Source organism: Phyllostomus hastatus, unplaced genomic scaffold (genome assembly GCF_019186645.2).
Source record: "Phyllostomus hastatus isolate PE091 unplaced genomic scaffold, TTU_PhHast_1.1 phas_contig_34, whole genome shotgun sequence".
In the NCBI taxonomy this organism is placed as follows: Eukaryota; Metazoa; Chordata; class Mammalia; order Chiroptera; family Phyllostomidae; genus Phyllostomus; species Phyllostomus hastatus.
Genome location: NW_025333857.1, coordinates 47,772,744 through 47,791,996, shown reverse-complemented (window position 1 = coordinate 47,791,996; position 19,253 = coordinate 47,772,744). Strand labels below are relative to the sequence as shown.

General features: G+C 36.2%; 1 protein-coding gene across 4 annotated transcripts in view; it reads right to left on the bottom strand.

Annotated features, from left to right (window-relative positions):
- Positions 1–17,455, bottom strand: part of ZCCHC7 (zinc finger CCHC-type containing 7) — a 211,871-nt gene extending 194,416 nt beyond the window's left edge. The window contains exons 1-2 of one of the 4 annotated variants that reach the window (XM_045841001.1): positions 17,343–17,455; positions 11,213–11,843 (exon numbers count right to left, since the gene is read on the bottom strand). In XM_045841001.1, the coding sequence (XP_045696957.1) occupies positions 11,213–11,822 (610 nt within the window). In that variant the 5' untranslated portion in view covers positions 11,823–11,843; positions 17,343–17,455. The other 3 variants (XM_045841002.1, XM_045841000.1, XM_045841003.1) reach the window with 3 other exon arrangements.
- Between the last annotated feature and the right edge of the window lie 1,798 nt (positions 17,456–19,253).

The window sequence follows — 19,253 nt, the reverse complement described above, 5'->3', positions numbered from 1 at the left end:
TTAGTATTTCTGGTATTCAATTAATTCAACTATAACATAAAATTTTTATTCCAACAGTAGAGCAACCATGAACAGAAAATTTGGGGATTAATAATTTTCTATCAATTTCATGCATAAAGCTAACATATCTTTTGAGTTTCTCACTGGCTCAAAAATTAAATTGCTACTGTTATTAAGAAAACAAGACCAAGAACAAAATTAGTTTAGTTCTTCCCTGCTAGTCCCCATGGATCTAAATCCATACAATAATTCTTCCCAATCTGCAAAACAACACAAACACACAAATAGATGGGCTAAGGAAGAAAGATCAAAACAAAGGAACAAGTTTAAAAAAAAAATCCTCTTTCCCTTTAGCAATCAACAAAATAACAAAAAAGAAAAAGTGGAAAAGTCACCCAGAATATATGACCATGTAAGCATGGGCACTCTTGCAGAAAACCAAGTCTGCTACCCAAAGCCATGGGAAATTTAAATTAGAGCAAACAGCCACAATAGGCAGGGAAATCTGTAGAGATAAAAAGAGACTGCTGAGGCCGCAGGTATACTACTAAAGATCTTTTGAGATTTCCAAACAAACTTTATTAGTTTTATTAATTTAAAAAAATAATTATCCACTCAGTACCATAAAGATGAGGTTTTTCCCCTTAAATCAAAACATGCATATACATGTGACATATCTAGAGGAAGAGAACGGATTCCCATTGTTTTATTCTGAGAATCAGCAAATCAGAAACGCTTCACAACTCTATCTCTTTCCATACTTAAATAATGTTAAAGTGATGGAAAATTTTAACGAAAGAAAGAAAAGTCAGAGATCAGACCCTTCGCTCCTGATGTTAACCTAAGTTAACCTAAGTGGAGGCACAATCACACGGTTCCTCCTTGACCGGCCAATAAAGAACTATACACCGCAGCTAAACTAACCAAAACACCTTAAAAATCAGATAATGATGGTACAACCATTACATTTCATCTGTTAAATCTGATAAGGAAACTTCCCAAACTAGAGCATCTCAAACAGAAGAATAAAAGGACCCATACAACAACCAAAACAGTCATGGTGTTAAAAGCCAATACAAATATTCCACAACTGAGGACCTGATAAATTTTACCAGTACCTCATCTATCTAAAAACATCCTGAATATTAGGAACCTTCTTAGGAAAATATTTTATACTCATAAAATCAATGAATAATAAAGAACATATTTACAGCAATATTTAAGTTAAATTTATTCTCCCACAAAACTTCTATTATTTTTAAGCCAACCAAAATAGCAGAAGTAGATGTAGGACACCGAATGAAAAGCAAAATACTAATTACATGGGAGTGAGGTCATTTTCAAGTACATGGAACAACAATGAAACTTTACTGGCAATTAAAAATCTTGCTTAAATGTGGAAAGTAGTACTATTTCTAAGTAAAACCACTGACAAAGGCTCACTTTTGTTTAAACCAGATCATTTCACACTAAAAAAAGACTAGAGCAATATAAGGAGTAACTTACAGAATTAATGTAATTGCACACCTTTTCTTTAAATAAAACCTCCTTTATTCAGTTCAATGTGTTTGCCATTTTCCTCTATATCCTGAATTACTCTCACCTGACTTAACAAAGCATAATTTTTCAATTACTTAATAATCTTATTTATCAGCTATAAGCAGTCTATTCCCTACATCTTTAAAATGTCTCATAAACTACAAATATGGAAAGAATATTGGAAAGTTTTCTAGAAATTAGGGCTTTCTCTTCCTAAAGAATTCTGTTAGAGGCTCTATTCAGTTACAAAGCAAAATCAAATGTGACCTAACCACTTCAAGGGAACTGCCAATAAAAACACTTTCTCTAAGTAGCTCTAAACAGCAAACTTTCATATTGAGGTAATTATAAATTAATTATATATTTGGGAAAAAGCAGGGGAGGAGAGTACAAATTATTTTCCCATTGTAGAATTGTGCTGTCTTCCCTTAAAATCAATTTGCAAAACAGCAGATGCTCTCAAGTCCACCACTGACAATTTTCAAAGCTATGACAAAAGCTGAAATTCTAAGGTAAAAACGTCATAGAAAGAAAGGCTATAATTTAGCAAACAAGATCCACTTTAAAATAATCCATTATTAGTATTACATTTCACTTACATTTGAATCCAAATCTGTATTACGAAAATGATCCTTATCCCCAGAATTCCATGTGACAGCTCATGCTATCAAATCAAGATTCAAAAACTAAAAAATAAGTCCAATCTATTCCTTCTGATATTCCTAAGCACAGTATATCTGTGCAATAAAAAAATACGACTGTACACATGGTGGATGCGCAACTAAAATATTTATGTATTATAAGCAGAATCAACAACAATCTGGCAAAGAACTCAAAATGCCAAAAACTTAACCATAACAATCAATAACTTTAATTTATAACAGAACAAAAATCAACAATGACTGAGAGATGAAAACTTTTGGCTGGATAACTTCCATTAAGCCAACACTTTCACTTAAGTGTTAACAACCAGGGGAGTGTTAGCAAGAGATCAGTAAATCACTTGAAAATTAAATATAAATTTAGCACAGTCTTAAAAACAGGGCCTCCTACTTACAGACATGAGCCTTTAGTGTCACAAGGACAGAAAGGGAAAATGTTCTCTCTTCTGTACTTCTTGTGAAAAATGTTTTATGGTCTAATCACATGTAGTTCCCATCAAATTCACCTTCTGACCATAAAAATATACTGCCTATAAAATATACTTCTTAAACAAGCGATCAATATATGTAATACATTACTTTTAAAGCAAACAGTTATAAGAAAAGTTACATTTAAACACTCTTTACCCAGACATCAGTATTCAAGCTCCTATGCAAGGAGATAAAAATGAAAATGCTGCCCACATAATTTTATGCTTCTCCATTTAAAAAAAAAAGTAAATCTGTAGATGAGTAAATAATTCATAATGGCAACTAAACTAAACTAAGTCATTAGTTCAATAAATATACATTATGATATTTTTTAACAAATTTAGTATATCTTACCTGAAAACCAAATCAGTTTTTAAAAGAAATGTCACCAAAAGAAAGGGGAAATTTAATCCTCTCCATAGGTACTTATCACTGTTAAAAAGCTACTGTAAATGAATTTAGAATAAAAGTCACAAACTGACTTTGCAAGAACACATACCTAACTTGCTGATCAACAGGGAAATCACAAAAATTAGCAACATACAATATCAACATTCCAAAATGTTATTAAAAATCCAACCCAAAGCTGCCTTAGCATTTCTGGGATTTCTAATGAGATTTTCAGTCTGCTGAACAATGGCCATAAAAGGCTTTCAAACTTCACTCCATTCGTAAGTAAAGTTGAAATTGAACATTTTTATTTCTTCTCTCCCTTTGACTTCACCATGGAACAGTGAATAAAACAGCTCAAGTCATTATGCTAATTAGAAATTAAATAAAAAGATGCTGTTACAATAGTTAAGTGTAAGGTGACATGCTACAACTACAGACACAGTTCAAAAGCAGCTTTAGGAATTGTGTAGTACAGGCTTACAAAAGCTGAAAACATCAGGGAGGGAGCTCCTTGGTGCTCTTGGTCACTGGTACTCTAGCATATGGCTATTTTTCAATTATAAGGCAGAAATTAAACTATGCATCAATGAAAATAATGTCAAATGGCAACCCACTCTGATGACCTAAAAGGCCGTTAACTCTGAAGAAACTATTTATTGACATTAAGCTGACTACTTAGTTGATGAATGCAAAAAAAGGAGGAAGGGAATACTATTAAAGATCTGAGGAGTATTAAAAGCAAAATTTCATCAATTAAAATTAAAATGTAAAAGAAGATAAGGAAGAACACAAGCTATGAGATGCCTAAGTTTTAGTTTAAGACATGCTCTACTTGGAACAGCCCTGCAAAAAATAAATACTTAAAAAGCTCTCCTTTCACTAACTGACAGCAGCTGCTGGTTCCTCAGAGAATCTATCTGCCACAAAGTTACATAAAATATCCAGTTTTTGTTTTTGTTTTTGTTTTTAGGGAAAAGAAAAAGGAGATATATAAGCAAGAAACAGATAGGAAACACCGGAACAACATAATGACCAAGAAATCCTGGTTAGCATTCTGAACATACACAAAACATAAATGCCCTTTCTCATTTACATCTAGGCTGAGGTGGTGTCTAAAAAAACATACTATTAAAATGTTTAATCATATTAACCACATATTAAACCATTAATTAAACTTTAATGGTACCACAAAGTCTTAAGTTTCTATTAGGGTTTCAGCTTCTATTCTTCCTCTTTGCATTTAACCTGAACTTTAAATCCTCTCCATTCTTTTTTTTTAACCCTCACCTAAGGGTATGTTTACTGATTAGAGAGAGAGAGACAAACATCAATGTGAGAGGAAACATCAACTGGTTGCAGACCAGGGATCAAACCCACAACCTTTTGGTCCAATCAACTGAGCCACCCAGCCAGGGGTAAATCCTTTAAGGCTCCGTTCAAAGGTCTACTTTTCAATTCAGTCTTATACTTTGCCTACCCACAGTAATCTTTTTTAAAAAGTCTATTATATTCATCTGGAAATAATTATGTACTGTGCCAAGGTATCTCTTATATTTGTAGAAATATATTTAATTCTGGCATTTCAGTGAAGTTGCCATATAGTCATGCATTTTAAGGTTTCTTCTAAAGGCAGGAATTATATAGAGAGTAATTGTTAAATCCCAACATCTTAATGGTATAGTGGCCTCAAACACTGGAAGCATCCAATAAGTTGTGTTGAAATGACTTTAAAACTTCAGATTTAGCCCTGGCTGGCGGAGCTCAGTGGATTGAGCGTGGGCTGCGAACCAAAGTGTCGCAGGTTCGATTCCCAGCCAGGGTACATGCCTGGGTTGCAGGCCATAACCCCCAGCAACCGCACATTGACCTCTCTCTCTCTCTCTCTCTCTCCCTCCCTTCCCTCTCTAAAAATAAATAAATAAAATCTTAAAAAAAAAACCCTTCAGATTTAGTTTTAATTAGTAGATCATAAAATGTCACCAAATCAAATAAAATTTAGTTATGGAAAGTGCCATACCAGAGACATGCTGTTCAAGAGCAGTTTGAGTGCACAAAAAAACCTATGAACTTCTAACTCAAAATAAAAGTAGAATTTACATGCCTATGCTTTGCCACCCATTTTGTAGTTATAAGAGTTTCGTCAAAATATTTCCCTATTAGATTAATTTAGTCTATCCATTGTCTCATTTTAGCTTTATAACCTTAACAAAATAAAGTTTATTATTTTACCAATGAAGAAATTAAGTTACCCAAAGTCACAGCTAGGCAACTGTGGCGCTGCGACATAACTACTGCTACTAATTGAGTGTCTATGTCTGTCATCTCCCTCAGAAGGACACTTTAAACTGAGGCCTGAAGCAGGGATCAGCCACGCAAAGTAGAAAATGATCCAAGTTTAAAAAAAGGGGGAGAGGGGCATAGGTATAGACACAGATCAAATAAAATGACATATTTTTAAAACTGAAATTCAAATAGGTAACCCATTCTACTTAAATTTTAATTAGTCACCAGGTCTTGGCTGAATGTCTAATAAACGCCAGGGATACAGCAACTGCCTCTAAATGAGTCCTTCATCCTCTGAAACTGTACCCAAAACTCTTATGTGCATATTTTTTAGGGCAGAAAGGGACCTGGCACAAAAACAGTCAAAAGACTTATGGTACTTCCCTAAATAATTAAAAGCATAACTTCAATTTCAAAAGCTGTGCTTTTACATCAATCCAGCCACAATTTCACTTCAACTTCACATATGTAAAGAGCACTACTCTACACACAAAGGTAGAAAGATATTCAACGGAATTCACCTAAGATTTGCTAGGTACCCACCTTGTGCTGACAAACTAAAGGAGTGATACACCAAACTGTACATCCTATAGTCACATTTGAGGAAGTAGTATGGCTCCTTCAACTCTTAAAAATGCTATACTCTTCATTTTTCAAAAGGTATTTTCTTTTTCAAATCTGAACCTATTTAATTTTTTGCTAAATCTAAGTCTTTCAAAATTACTAAATGAGAAGGAAACATTAAGACCAGGAATAAGTATTAAAGCATGGTTCTGAAGTAGACTTAGACTATTATACATGTTTAAAATATATTTTAAGATTAAAATAAGTATATGAATCATCAACTACTTTAAATTACTATTCATTCACTTCCACAAAATATTTGTTACACGCCTAATGTATCCAGCTCAGATTAGTGGCAGAAGACACAAAAAGAGTCCATACTCCTAAATGAGAAATATCTTTACACAGTACTATGGACTAATTTCCAGGATTTACTGTTAACAGAAAAAAATATGGTGGAGCAAAGTGTGGATAGTATGCTACTGTTTCAGAATGGGTAAAGAGAGTGCAAAGATATATACACATTTGCTTTTACTTTTTTTTAATGTAAGGGCAAATCATCAATCTTGTCTTAACCCATACAGGAAGGGCAGGAACAGGGTAAAGAATGAATAGAAGGTAGAGTTCTCCTAATATATTTTACCTTGTCTTGGTCATTTGAATTTGGAACCTTATGAACATTTTATATACTTATACAACAAAATTAATGCTCAAAAGGCGATACTGAAAAATAATCATACCAGAGCAAAATGAAACAAGTGAACCAACCTATTATCTAATTGATAGCTTAATCACAGGAAGAGAAACCTGAATTTAATCAAGCTTCTAGATCTAACTACCAATTCACAGAAAATACAGGGGACAGTGGAGCATGTTAAAAAATACCACAAAATTCACACTATGTGAAATTCTAGAGGACAAACAATCCAGTTAGTACAACAATTCAATTAAATTACAAGAAAGAAAAACACACACACAGAAGAAAGAGATAAAAGGGGAATCTATAAAGGACAAAAGTTATCAACCAATTACAATAAACAAATTTAATTCAAGTAAACTCTAAGAAAAAAATTAAGAACCAAATGGGAAAAATGAACAGACTGGTGATTTTAAAGGAAAAAGAATTATTGGTGATTTGTTTAGGCATGATAATGATATGACTGTTTCTCAAGAAAAATCTTTACCTTTCAGAAACATATTAAAATGTATATATGTATGTAAATACACACATGAATGAATGAAATGATGTCTGTGATTTGCTTCAAAATAAGACAAGCACATGGACTTAAAAATGAAAAGATTGGTCATAAACTGATCATTTGTTGAAGCTGGTTTATAGGACAGAATCCACTATAACATTCTATTCTTGTAAACTTTAAAATTTCCAAAATTAAAAAATCATATTGGTAGCAACTACTCCTAGAGCTAAGAATAGACCTTCCCTGTGGAGGAAAATAAGTTGCTGATTATTCCCCTGTAATTCTTACAGCATTTATTGCCTTTCCCCATCTTTAGCTATCTTATATAATAATCCTTCTCAAACTTGGTATCACTGTCACAAATAAAAAACATGGTGATTTTCTCTGGTGCATATTGTCTTCAACCAGGAAACCTGTCTTTCTAATAAATGCAAGTCAATCCTACTGGGGATAATAAAAGAGAAAATAAAAAGTAAGAATACTAAAAGGAAAATAAATGATAGAGCAGGCATTGTTTATATAGAGAAGCCTTAGGAAACAGTAAAGAAAGTGAAGGAAATGAAGCCTAACTCGACCTTAGAAATAAACTCCTACATCCCTCAGTAGAGAAAGCTGAGAGCCAGATTTAACAGGCACTGAAGGCTTATGTTCTGGCATGAATTTATTATAAACAAAACCCTCATCATAAAACTGTATATACTGAGGAAGGCTACACTGAACACATTACATAAATATCACATTCCCAAGGCCTCAATGGAACTTCAGGAAACTATTCAACAAATTCAAACCAGAAAATCAGAAAAGTGCTGAACATTGGAGGAAGAACAGAAACAGGGGAAAAAAAACATGCCTCCTAATTTTGTATTATCTGCCTGACTATATATTATCTCTAATTGTGTATTAGAATAAAATGAATGTAAACATCTCACTGAAACTGAAGTATTAGTGAAGAGCCTAAATTTCCCACAGAGCAACAGTGGTGCCACACTCGTTACTACAAATTGAACAACGATAAACAGGAAATATGTATGTATTTACATAGTCCTTCACACACTCAAGTACTACCTCAAATTCACTAATCCTATTCTTTGTAGACTTAATGCCCATGGTGAAGAGACTTTCATAAATTACTTAGCTCCTTAATATATTTTGTCTTTTCAGTAAAACACAAGCCACTAAGGCTACAACTATGGAGTCTGTTTTTTTTTTTTACTTTAAATCCCCTCTATATGTTTTACATAGAGTAGGTGCTCAATAAATGTTTGTTCATTTAGCAACTTAAAAAAAGCAAAGTAACATATAATGCCAAGGAAATACTCTAAATACAATAAGGAGGCTTTTGAGTATGGAAAAGACATACCCTCGAGGAGTTTATCATGCTTTCTCTTACAGCCTATTAATATCTTAAAAATGCCATAGTTTGGGCGGTGGGATGGAGGGGAGGGAGAGCTATACACAAAACAGCTATTGTTGCTGTTTAACAATCATTTCAAAAATATGCCAGAATTTCCACAAACTTCCACTGACATGAAAAAAATTTTTTCTCTAAAGACTATTGTACAAACTGAACCAGAGCTATACCTAGATCTATTTAAGAACGAGGTAATGATTAGAGAGTAACAACATACTCAAACAGGCATCAGTGCAGAATACACTGCTTATTAACTGGAAAGAAATAGGATTATGGCATTAGCAGATCAAGGAAACAAAATAGGGATATGTATCTGAATATCTGTAAAAGTTTCAACCAGTTAATTTCCAGACCTGCAGAATTTGTTTCAATTTGGCTGGAACCAGGAAAAAAAAAATCCTAGAAGCAGAGTAGGGATAAATTTCAATATGGATAAGAGGAGAAAACACAGAAATGTATAGAATCAAGAATTACTTGGGTCTTGTATCACACATTTTTACTAATACACACACACTAAACTTTAAAGGAATACATATCCATAAAAATAAGTTTCTTTAAAAACTGTATAATAAATGAAAACATGTGAGATTTATGTAAAAAAAATCTATTCTCGAAAAACATAAGCCAACATAAGCAACAGCTATAAAAAAAAAACTAGGAGAAAAAAACTAAGAAATAACAAAGAGCCTACCAAATAGAAATGTGCAAATCATGGAGAAATGTGCAACACATGTTATCATGATAAAACAATGCAGCTACGTGGAATCCTCGTACATTACTGGCAGGAATGCATAATGGTGCATCCACTGTGAAAAAGAGTTTGGCAATTCTTCACAAAGTGAAACACAGAAATACCAGTAATTCCATTCCTAGACATATAACCAAAAGAATACCCAAAATAGATATTCAAATAAATACCTAAATATGAATGTTCACAGCAGTACTGTTCACAATAGCCAAAAAAATGAAACTAGCCCATATGTCTATCAACAAATGAATGGATAAACAAAATGTGGCATATTGATAGAATGGAGTATTATTCAGCCTTAAAAAGGAATGAAATACTGATACTTAATACAACATGCACAAATCTCCAAAACATTCTGCTAATTGAAAGCCAGACACAAAAGATCACATATTGTATAATTCTATTGACATAAAACATCCAGAATAGGTAAATCCATAGAGACAGAAAACAGGATCTAGAGGAGGGAAGAATAAAAATGACTTTAATGCAAGCAGGGTTTCCTTTGGATGTGGTGAAAATGTTTTGGAACTACACAGAGGTAATGATTCTATAAAATGAACTAAGTGACACTGAATTGAACACCTTAAAATGGTTTATTTTATGTTATGTTCATTTCATCTCATAAAAATAAATATAAATATCCCCCCAAAACAATGCAGTTCTTCTACAGTCTACAAATATTTGGTAATTTACCAATTAATGGTATGTCTCTTCCCTTTTAAGACTAATTCAGACATACACACCTGACTCCATCTCTTACTCGGTCCCTCACCCTAATTTACCTAGTTTTTTCCTTCTACCTAAAAACATTACCAGATCTCCTTATTCTGACAAAACTTTACTTGATTTTGCTCTGTGTTCTATTCTATTTCTTTTCTTCCTCTTGCTGTCAAATTCTCAGGGTTGGTCTACTAGAACTGAGGCAGCCACCTGTTCTTATAAATAAGATTTTGTTAAAATAACTACCCCATTTATTAAGATCCACACGAAGGGCAAAGTTAAGTAGTTAGGAGATCCTGGGGCCAGAGAACCTAAAATATTTCCTATCTGGCTCCTTTTTAAAAAGGTTTGTCAATCTCGGGAGCTCCAAAGCATGCTCTACATTCAATAGCATCATTTCATCTTAGGACAAGTGAGTACCATGAAAGGTTTGGAGCAATAGTAAAGTGCCATGAATAAAAGCGAATTTCAGGACCACCAGTTTAATAGCGTTCAGGGAAGATCTATTTCAAAAAAAATAGAGTAGTAGGCAGTCTTGCCTACTACTGCAAGAGAGTAGGCACTAGGCATAAAATGTGGGCAACGAAAGGGACTTCAAGCATCAATACTAGATGACTACACGTCATGACAGAGGAGACAAAACACCAAAATTTCAATCCTCGATGTGGCTCTCAGATTTTGCATTCTCTTCTATAGTCGACTGTAGCCTTACAGCTTTTCAGTTTCCTACCTTTCTGACTGTAGACTTCCTAAAATCTTAATATTAGTTCCATATCCTCTGTGTACCAGTCATTCCTTATGCTTGACACCTGGCTACCTCCTGGGTAAGCAAATCACTTAGGAAGAAACAGTCCCAACAGAGTTGGCTAAATAAGAGCACGGGACCGATGTCAGAAGCAGATCAAGTACTCACCTGTGGTACCAAGCAGAGAGAGAGGGGGACTAATATTTCAGGTCCAGAACTGGCTCTAGCCAAACAGGAAGAAGCAGCTATGAAACTGCTTACAGCAGAAGCAGAGTGTCTTGAATATTCTGATATACTTTTTCTGATGTTCAGAAAGACCACCATTAGAGAAGCCATTAGTAAGAGAGTCTCATGAGAAACAAGGCAAAAAAACAAGACCAAAAAGTGAAGAATTAAATGGAGCAGCCCCCTTTTGTCTAGAAAAGCAGTCTTCTAAAGATGACACTACTTTTTCACAATGGCCCATATGATACTAACCTTCATTAACAGAGTTATCACATCCCACAAGATTGAGAAGGATATCATCATCTTTATCATCAACTTCACATCCCAGCAGCATCCAGCTTTCCACGTTGTCACTTTCTGAAATGGTGCTCTCTTCCTCTTCACTTGAACTGACTTCTATAATCATAACCTCTCGAACCGCAGCCAGTCGCTCTCCAGATTTAGGTGTCTCAATATCCCTCTTGAATTTCTTATCATCCAACTCATTAGAATGAAGAGGAGGAGGAGAACCTCGGGTCTTTTCTTTTGCTTGGACTCTAAAATTCTTTCTTCTACATCTATAAATACTATCTTCATCAGACAAAGTGATGACCTCTGACCCATCAGATAGCTGGATGACCTCACTGTCTGAAAGGATAATTAAGTTCTTCTGATTTGGCTTACTACTAGATGATTCAGAATCCCTAGAGTTCTTTTCTTCATGTTCTTCCTCCCTGATGACATTATTAAGATCTTGGGCATAATGAACTTGGCTGTAGAGCTGAAATTCCACTTCACTATCAACACTCAGTTCACTAGATGACTCTTCACGATAAAGGTCATCTTCATATGCTTCTATAGTCTCATAGCCACCAAACATCATGGAAGGTTGGTACCTATGATGCTGTAAAAGAGAAAGTCATACAAAGAATGTATTTTAAAAGCTCAGATCATGCCTGTTTAGAAAGAACTTTTATACAAAGGCCATTACTTTTCTCAATGACATATCAAAATAACTTTTTCTCCTATAGCACCTTTTTTTTTCAAGGGTTTCTAAATCCAATTATGATCTATCCTAATAATGACCATCTCTCCCAAATGAAAATTACTACCAACAAATGAGTTATATTTTATAAAGAAAATGTCATATTTTGCAGATATGTTAGAAAGGAAAAACAGGTTGTGATCCACTGCCTCAAACCCCAAACACTTTTTCAACAAAATGTTAAAAATCACAAATATATTTTAGCTAATTCTCACTATTCCATCTATTCTTCATCTTCTCTTTGGTTCTGGATCTTCCCTTTCCAGGTATACATTCTCATACAGGAATATTACTTCAACTATGACTAATCTTCAATAGGTAGTAATTATATTTACTATTTTTGTGTACACTTTTATTCTCAACTAAAAAAAATTAGTATCATGGTTTTCTAATCCTTGATCAAAAATAAATAGGTAAATAAAAATATGTAATAAACTGGCTTACTTCTGTGTCAGCTATAAAAATATTATAAGATATAAATTTATTAAGAACTTAAAAGTGAGGCAAAACTCAGCTTTGGGAGAACTTTACAAGGGGAGGACCCCCCAAAAAAGGAATTTATTCATAAAAAATTGTGAATTTATTCTTACATGTTTAAACTTCAGTCACCTTCAAAGTACACTCCATTTGATGCAGTACACTTAGTATCAAGACATTTTTCCCCTGCTCAAAACAGGTTTTGAACTCATTGATTTTGATGCCTTCTAGTGCTCCTGCCATTTTTTGTTTCACCTCTTCCATATAGACAAAACGTTTTGCTCCTCTAAGGACTTTTTTCATCCAGGGAAACAAAAAAAAAGTCGCTCAGGGCAAGATCTGACGAATAGGGAAGGTAGGTAGGGCACAGGGGTCATGTCATTTTTTAGTCAAAAGCTGCTGAACACTCAGCGTGGTGTGGGCCGGTGAACTTGTAAATCACTCATGATGAAATGGGCAAAGATGAAAGTCTTAAAAAAATTCACTGAAGCCAAACGCAGCCTCTCACGACATTGCCAGCTGGTACACTAAACACTCAATCCAGTGGAGGAAGTCTGTACTACAAGAGGCCCACCTTCCCAAAGATAATTCCAGGTCCCAGAATTTCGGGAGGTCCCCCCTCTTACTTTCTAGCTGTACATATTAGATCCTTTCATCCTTCAACTCAACTTAAACATCACTTTCTCAGGGAAGCTTTCCTTGACCCACCAGACTAAATAAAGTGTCCCCTGCTGCCGGCTTTCATAACCCTTTCAAAATACTCACCATATTTCTAATTACTAATTTCAAGTGAATCTCCCCCAAGCACAGATCACATACCGAAGGAGGGCAGGAACTATATGCATTTGGTTAAACAATGGATCCCCCAAATCCAGAAGATTAACTGCTATTTAGCAGGACCTCTATAAATGTCTGTTGAATTAATAAAGAATAAATAAATGAATGAATGAATCTTCAGGCATTTGTTCTTCAGCCCTGATAAATCTAATATGTGCCTAAAATATGGAAAGTATGATGGGACAGATTTTGAGGTCATCTCCAAGTATTCCACTTATTCCAACTATTCTCATATCATCAACCCAAAATCTATACAGTAGATGTATCAATTAGGTACTGATGAAATATTGATCAAAATAAGAGCTCTACAAAAATAGCTCATGTTTGTTCAAAACCCAGGGACAGCTTACATGACAATTATAGTAATAATTTATTCTTTCTACACCTCTTTTAGTTATATAGATGTAATTCAGAAAGACTAGCCATTTTTTCAGTTTACCAACACTCTACCCAAAATGTCAGGGAGTTCTGATGGTAGCTTTGGTGGCAAAACTAGCTGCCTCCAAGAATCAAATAAGAGCCAATAATTACATTATTGGAGTTAATAGAATTTTTTTACAGATATAAAGAAAGCAACTTTTGTTGTATATCTCAAACTTACACAAGGTTGTATGTCAATTATACCTCAATAAAACTAGATTTTAAGAAAAAGAATAAATTCTGAATTAACAATACTGTACTGTATACTTGCAATCTGCTAAGAGAGCAGATCTTGGCCCTGGCTGGTGTAGCTCAGTGGATTGAGTGCGGGCTGCGAACCAAAGAATCACAGGTTCGATTCCCAGTCAGGGCACATGCCTGGGTTGCAGGCCACAGCCCCCAGCAACCGCACATTGATGTTTCTCTCTCTTTCTCCCTCCCTTCCCTCTCTAAAAATAAAATAAATTTTTAAAATCTTAAAAAAAGAAAGAGTAGATCTTAAATGTTCTTACTGGAAAAATGAAAGGAAATATGTAAGGTGATAGATGTATTAACTAATTTTACTGTGGTGAACATACATATGTATATCAAACCACATTGTACACTTTAAACTTACACAATGTTGTTTGTCAAGTATATGTCAGTAAAGATGGAGGGAGAAACAAACTTTTTTCTTTTTTTTTCCCAAAAGGTACACTTTTACCTGTCTCCTTGCACTGTCCTTCAGGTTGCTATCCTGTTGTCATACTAGTTGAATGTGGCTGTCTGATGATGCTCATAACATTTATCAGTTTATATTGAAATGTTAGCTCAGAGCAATTCAAATAAAAGATGAATCCTTTCCTTTTTATTTAAAAGGTAAATTAATTCTAAAAGAAGTGAAAGGAATTATGCTTCCTTTAAAATCCTCACTGGATCCATCCTGAGGATCCATCCAGTGTGGACTTAAGATAAAATATAATTCCGGTGCAGCACAGCAAAAATTAAAGAGCTAAATTACAGAGTTGCAAATGTGCACTACTCTTGGAGTCATCCCAAAGGAGAGGGATTAAGAATAGAGCCATAGGCACACCTGTGAATGTATGCCAAAAATAAACTACATAAATATAATAAAAACTGACTTCCTTGGGTCTAAGGGTTTATCTCTTTCCCTGAAATGTAGAAAAATGAATTTAACAATTTAGCCCCTATGGCCTTTAAGAGGATTTTGTGTCTTCCGTACTTGAAAACTGTGCTCAGCATAACTTGCTCTTCTATTCATGTAGTTTATGTATTCCAGGGTTAAGGTTTGCCTGAGGCTATTTTGGTTCATGTTACTACTTTAATTAAATTCAAGTGCATTTACTTTTTTTAAAAAAGTGTATACTCAGAAGATGAATATGAAATATGTCTTGATTCAGAAGGCTTTCTCAGCATTTTGATGTCAAGCATACTTAACTAGATTACACAGGGTCCCTATAAAAATCACCAAATCTTAAAGCTGGTGGAGACCTCACACAAGATCCTCAATTTACATAAAAGGAAACTGAGGTCCAACGAGATATGGAGCCCTACCCAAGATTTTGTAGCTAGTTAAGAACATAACCAGGACCAATTCACATTTCCGACTCAGCAGAGTGTTCACTAAGATTTTTTAAAATAATTTCAAGTAGGGATTTAAAAAAAAAACTTCCTTCAAAGTCATATTTGAATTGGTTCTAACACCTAAATTTACTTCATGAATATCCACTTTACTTCCTAATGGAGTATAAAAACCATGAAAGAAGCATTTTAATTGGAAGGCAAATCATACATCTGAGTTTGCCAGTTTACCACCCAGGAACCTCCCAAGTAGTTACTCAAAGAGTATAGCAATTCCATGACCAAAAAAGATTTAGGTTATGTTAAGAAACCAAAACATTAGTTTGGGAATGAAACTTACCTAAACAATTAAAATGTCTTAACAAATTTAAAAGTCAGAAAATAACTGCAAAGGCTCTCAACATTCCAAAGTAGGAGCAAAAATAAAAAATAACAAAAGTGGGAGCAGTATTCATTCACTGAATTTTTAAACTAGACAACTGAAAATTTACTTAAGCTTTTGAATTTTACTAATACAATCTTTAAAACCAATTGTTCTGTCCTAACAATCTACCAACCGATCATTTTCTTATCTCCTTCGAAAGAACTTCTAGCGTATATTATTTCTTCTTGGCAGCAGAGGTATCTATCTCAATGAGATTTAAATTTGCAACTTGATTTCTAAATTCAGTTTTCATTGGAAAGTGACTACTAGAGTTTATTTTCAACTTCAAAATCTGACTTACTTTTTTTAGTGAGCTATCCTGACAGTGACAGATTTTAAAAACTAAGTTGACTCTAGTGTTAAAATGTCTGTCTGTTCTTCAAATGTCACTCGAGACAAATCTCACTGCAGTAGAGAATCCAAATGCGTGAAACGAGTCACAAAAAGAAGGAGAATACAAGATGTTCGTTGGAGAAAATTATGCTCAATTTACTCAGACAAGTCCAGCTGTTCTTGGGATACATAAGGTCCTCTTATAGTATAACTAATCCTACCTCAAAGCACTTCCTTCACCTTTCCCTCACCTCTTTTTCCTTTGCTATGCAGTTTCTTATTCTTGTAACTACCTAAACAATCCTCACTTCTACTTCTTCCTCAGTTCATTTGCGACCCTCAAGATTCTCTAGAAAACAGCAATACTGAATGTGCCAAAAGCATAATGCTGTCGGAAATAGACACACGGCCAGCCCACTTAAAAGTCTTTGGATGTGATGGCCTAAGTATTCAAAATACGAAGTCGAGTTTTGGAAGGGACGTCGTAAGTCACTAAATTGAACGCTCTCGTTTTCAACACAAAAACAAGGTCTGAGAAACTTATTTATTCTTTGAACCTAAGAGATCTAACTCAACCTGCAACCTGAAATAAGCGTAAATTCAGCCCAAGGATGAGATTTCTAAAGTCACCAGCTAATCTACGGTAGAAACGCGGCTACACCTCCTGCATGCTGACTGCCAGCCAGTTTTCCAACTGCACCAGCAGCTCTTCCTTAAAGTTGAAGTTCACTGCAATCTCACAAGATGTGAGGGATAAAGGGAATCTTAGCTAACACAGTCCACATCTCCCCGTTTTACAAGAGGGAAGGGGCAGATCTCCCGAAAATTTTCTGGCCCTGCAGCTACTGCTTCTGACAACAGAGGCTGAAGTTGACCCAGGAATGTTAGGTCCTCTCAGGCCAGGCCCCATCAAGGTGCGGCGGAATTGCCGCGTTAAACTGACCGGTTTCTCCCAAAGACAGGAGAATCTTGAGGAGAGTGGAGGTAAAACAGGCAAAACGGCCACCCCCACCGAGGTCACCGGCGCCCAGCCCTTTTCGAACAACGATCTCAGGCTTTGGCCCGGCAAAGAAAGGTGGACACCGCAGCTGGTCAGCTTAGCCGCGTGGGGCAGAGCCGCACTGAAGGGCCACGAACCGCGCGCCGGCCACGAGTGGGGGACCGACGGGGAAAGCGGAGGCCGGCGAGAGAACACACGCTAGTTCCATAGTCCAGCGGGCGAGGCAGAGGGTGGGCAGGGGTCCCCCGAACACGGGCTGCCCGGGGTCCGTCACACACATACTCACTGCCGCGGCTGCGACCAGGAAGCACCAACCAGGAACCAAAACGCGTAGAGGGACGGGGAGGGGCGAGGACAAATGAGGTAAGGAAACCGTGTCCGCGCAGACCCGGGAGGAGGGAAGGCACTTCCGGGGAAAACACAGCTCCCGGGAGTCGTCTTCCGTCCCCGCCCACCCTGAGGGCTCTCTGTACGCATGCGTATCATCTATTAACCCTTTCCTTCCCCGCTAATAATGTTTTCGTTTGCTTTCCTTGCTTTCCCCTTTTTCCTTCACTGTTTTTTTCAGAGATACGTAGGCTTCATTTATAATAGAGGACACTGTTTGAATGACTTGCACGAAAGAGATGCTACTTACCTGTCAAAATCCGGCGGGGACTTGCACCCTTACGTGAGCAGGAGAAAAACTACGTCTCCCATGATGCCCCTGGGCGGGTTTCAGAACGGGCTCCGCCTCCTCCTCTCCCACACGTGGGCCATCCTCACTATAGGTCGTGGCCTGGGATCCCAGCCGAGACCTGGTATGGTTATGGGCCCAAGCGGCGGGCGTCTTTCCCGGCTGATCCAGAGCTCTCCAGCGAGGGAGCAGCGTCATGTAGGGCGCCTTGCATTTAATTTCTGTGCGCTAGGTGACCTTAGGCAGGTACCTTCCACCTCTAGTGTGAAGTTGAACTTAGTTTATACCGTGTTGCTTCCGAGTGTTTTTCTTACAGGGTCACAGGTTTAACTCTTAATGAACCTTGAAGAGCTGTATTCTTACTAATGAATGAAGTGAATAGTGGTGCTTTGGAAGCTTCCAGAGGCTAGATGATTGTGTTGGGAGACTCTAGCTTCGGTTCCTCTTCTCACACTTTATTTGAATACTTAGTAACAACAAACCCATCTGTACAACTTTATAAATAATGAAGCACTTTATAAATTCCTTGGCCCTCAACAATAATCCTGCAAGACAAGTTCGACATTGGTTCTTTTGGCCATTTATTGAACATATGTTAGAGGCAGGCAGTGTTAGCAACTGCGAATATAGGAGTAAATTTTTTTAAAGTCTCTGATCTCATAGACCTGAGAGTCTAGCTGGGAACGCAAAATACAGATAATTTGGGTATAAGTCTAAGAGTTTGTCCAGGAAATAATTAGAAATTTTAATATGGTAAGTGCTAGGAAGAAAGGATGGGGTACAATGAAAAGGTAAAATTGAAAGACATTTTGCAGAGGAGGAAACTAAGAAATGCGTCACAGATTACTAGGTTGTTTAGGTAATGTGTATTGTGAGGAACAAATGTTATCCTAATAAAATAATTTATTGAGCTTTTGTCAAGTGCCAGATTGATTTTTTTAATTCTTGTTTCTCAAGAAAAGGAAGTAGATTCAGAGAAGTTAAGTTGCCTAGGACCACAGATTAGAAAATGCTCTGAATTACTGTGCCCAATCCTCCCACTTAATTCATGTATTCAACCTAGGTTTACTATATTCCCCAAGTTCAGAATGCTTTAGCCATCCCCTTTGAGGTTATTTCATAAAACCTAGAGTACTTTGAATGGCATAAAGGGCAATGCATGAGCTGAATCTGCCTCCCTATTCACCACCATGCTAAATCATAGGCAGCTGCCAGAACATGCTATCCTCTCCCACACCTGTACCTTTGCAGAGGGCATTCCCACTGCCTGTAAAGTCATTCTCCCTGGCCATCTAACACTCCTATTCACCCTACTCTGCCTAAGCCCTGGGTCTTCAGGGAAACCTTCCAACAGAGCAGTCATTCCTTCCCCTAGGCTCACCTACACTTTGGACAAACCATTAAGGCAATTACATTGTGTTTATCTTACAGTTGTCCCCCAGCTGAATTATGGACTCCCTGATGGCAGAAACTTTGTCATTTTGTATCTTCCCCAGCAAAGTAGTTGTTGGCAGACAGTGA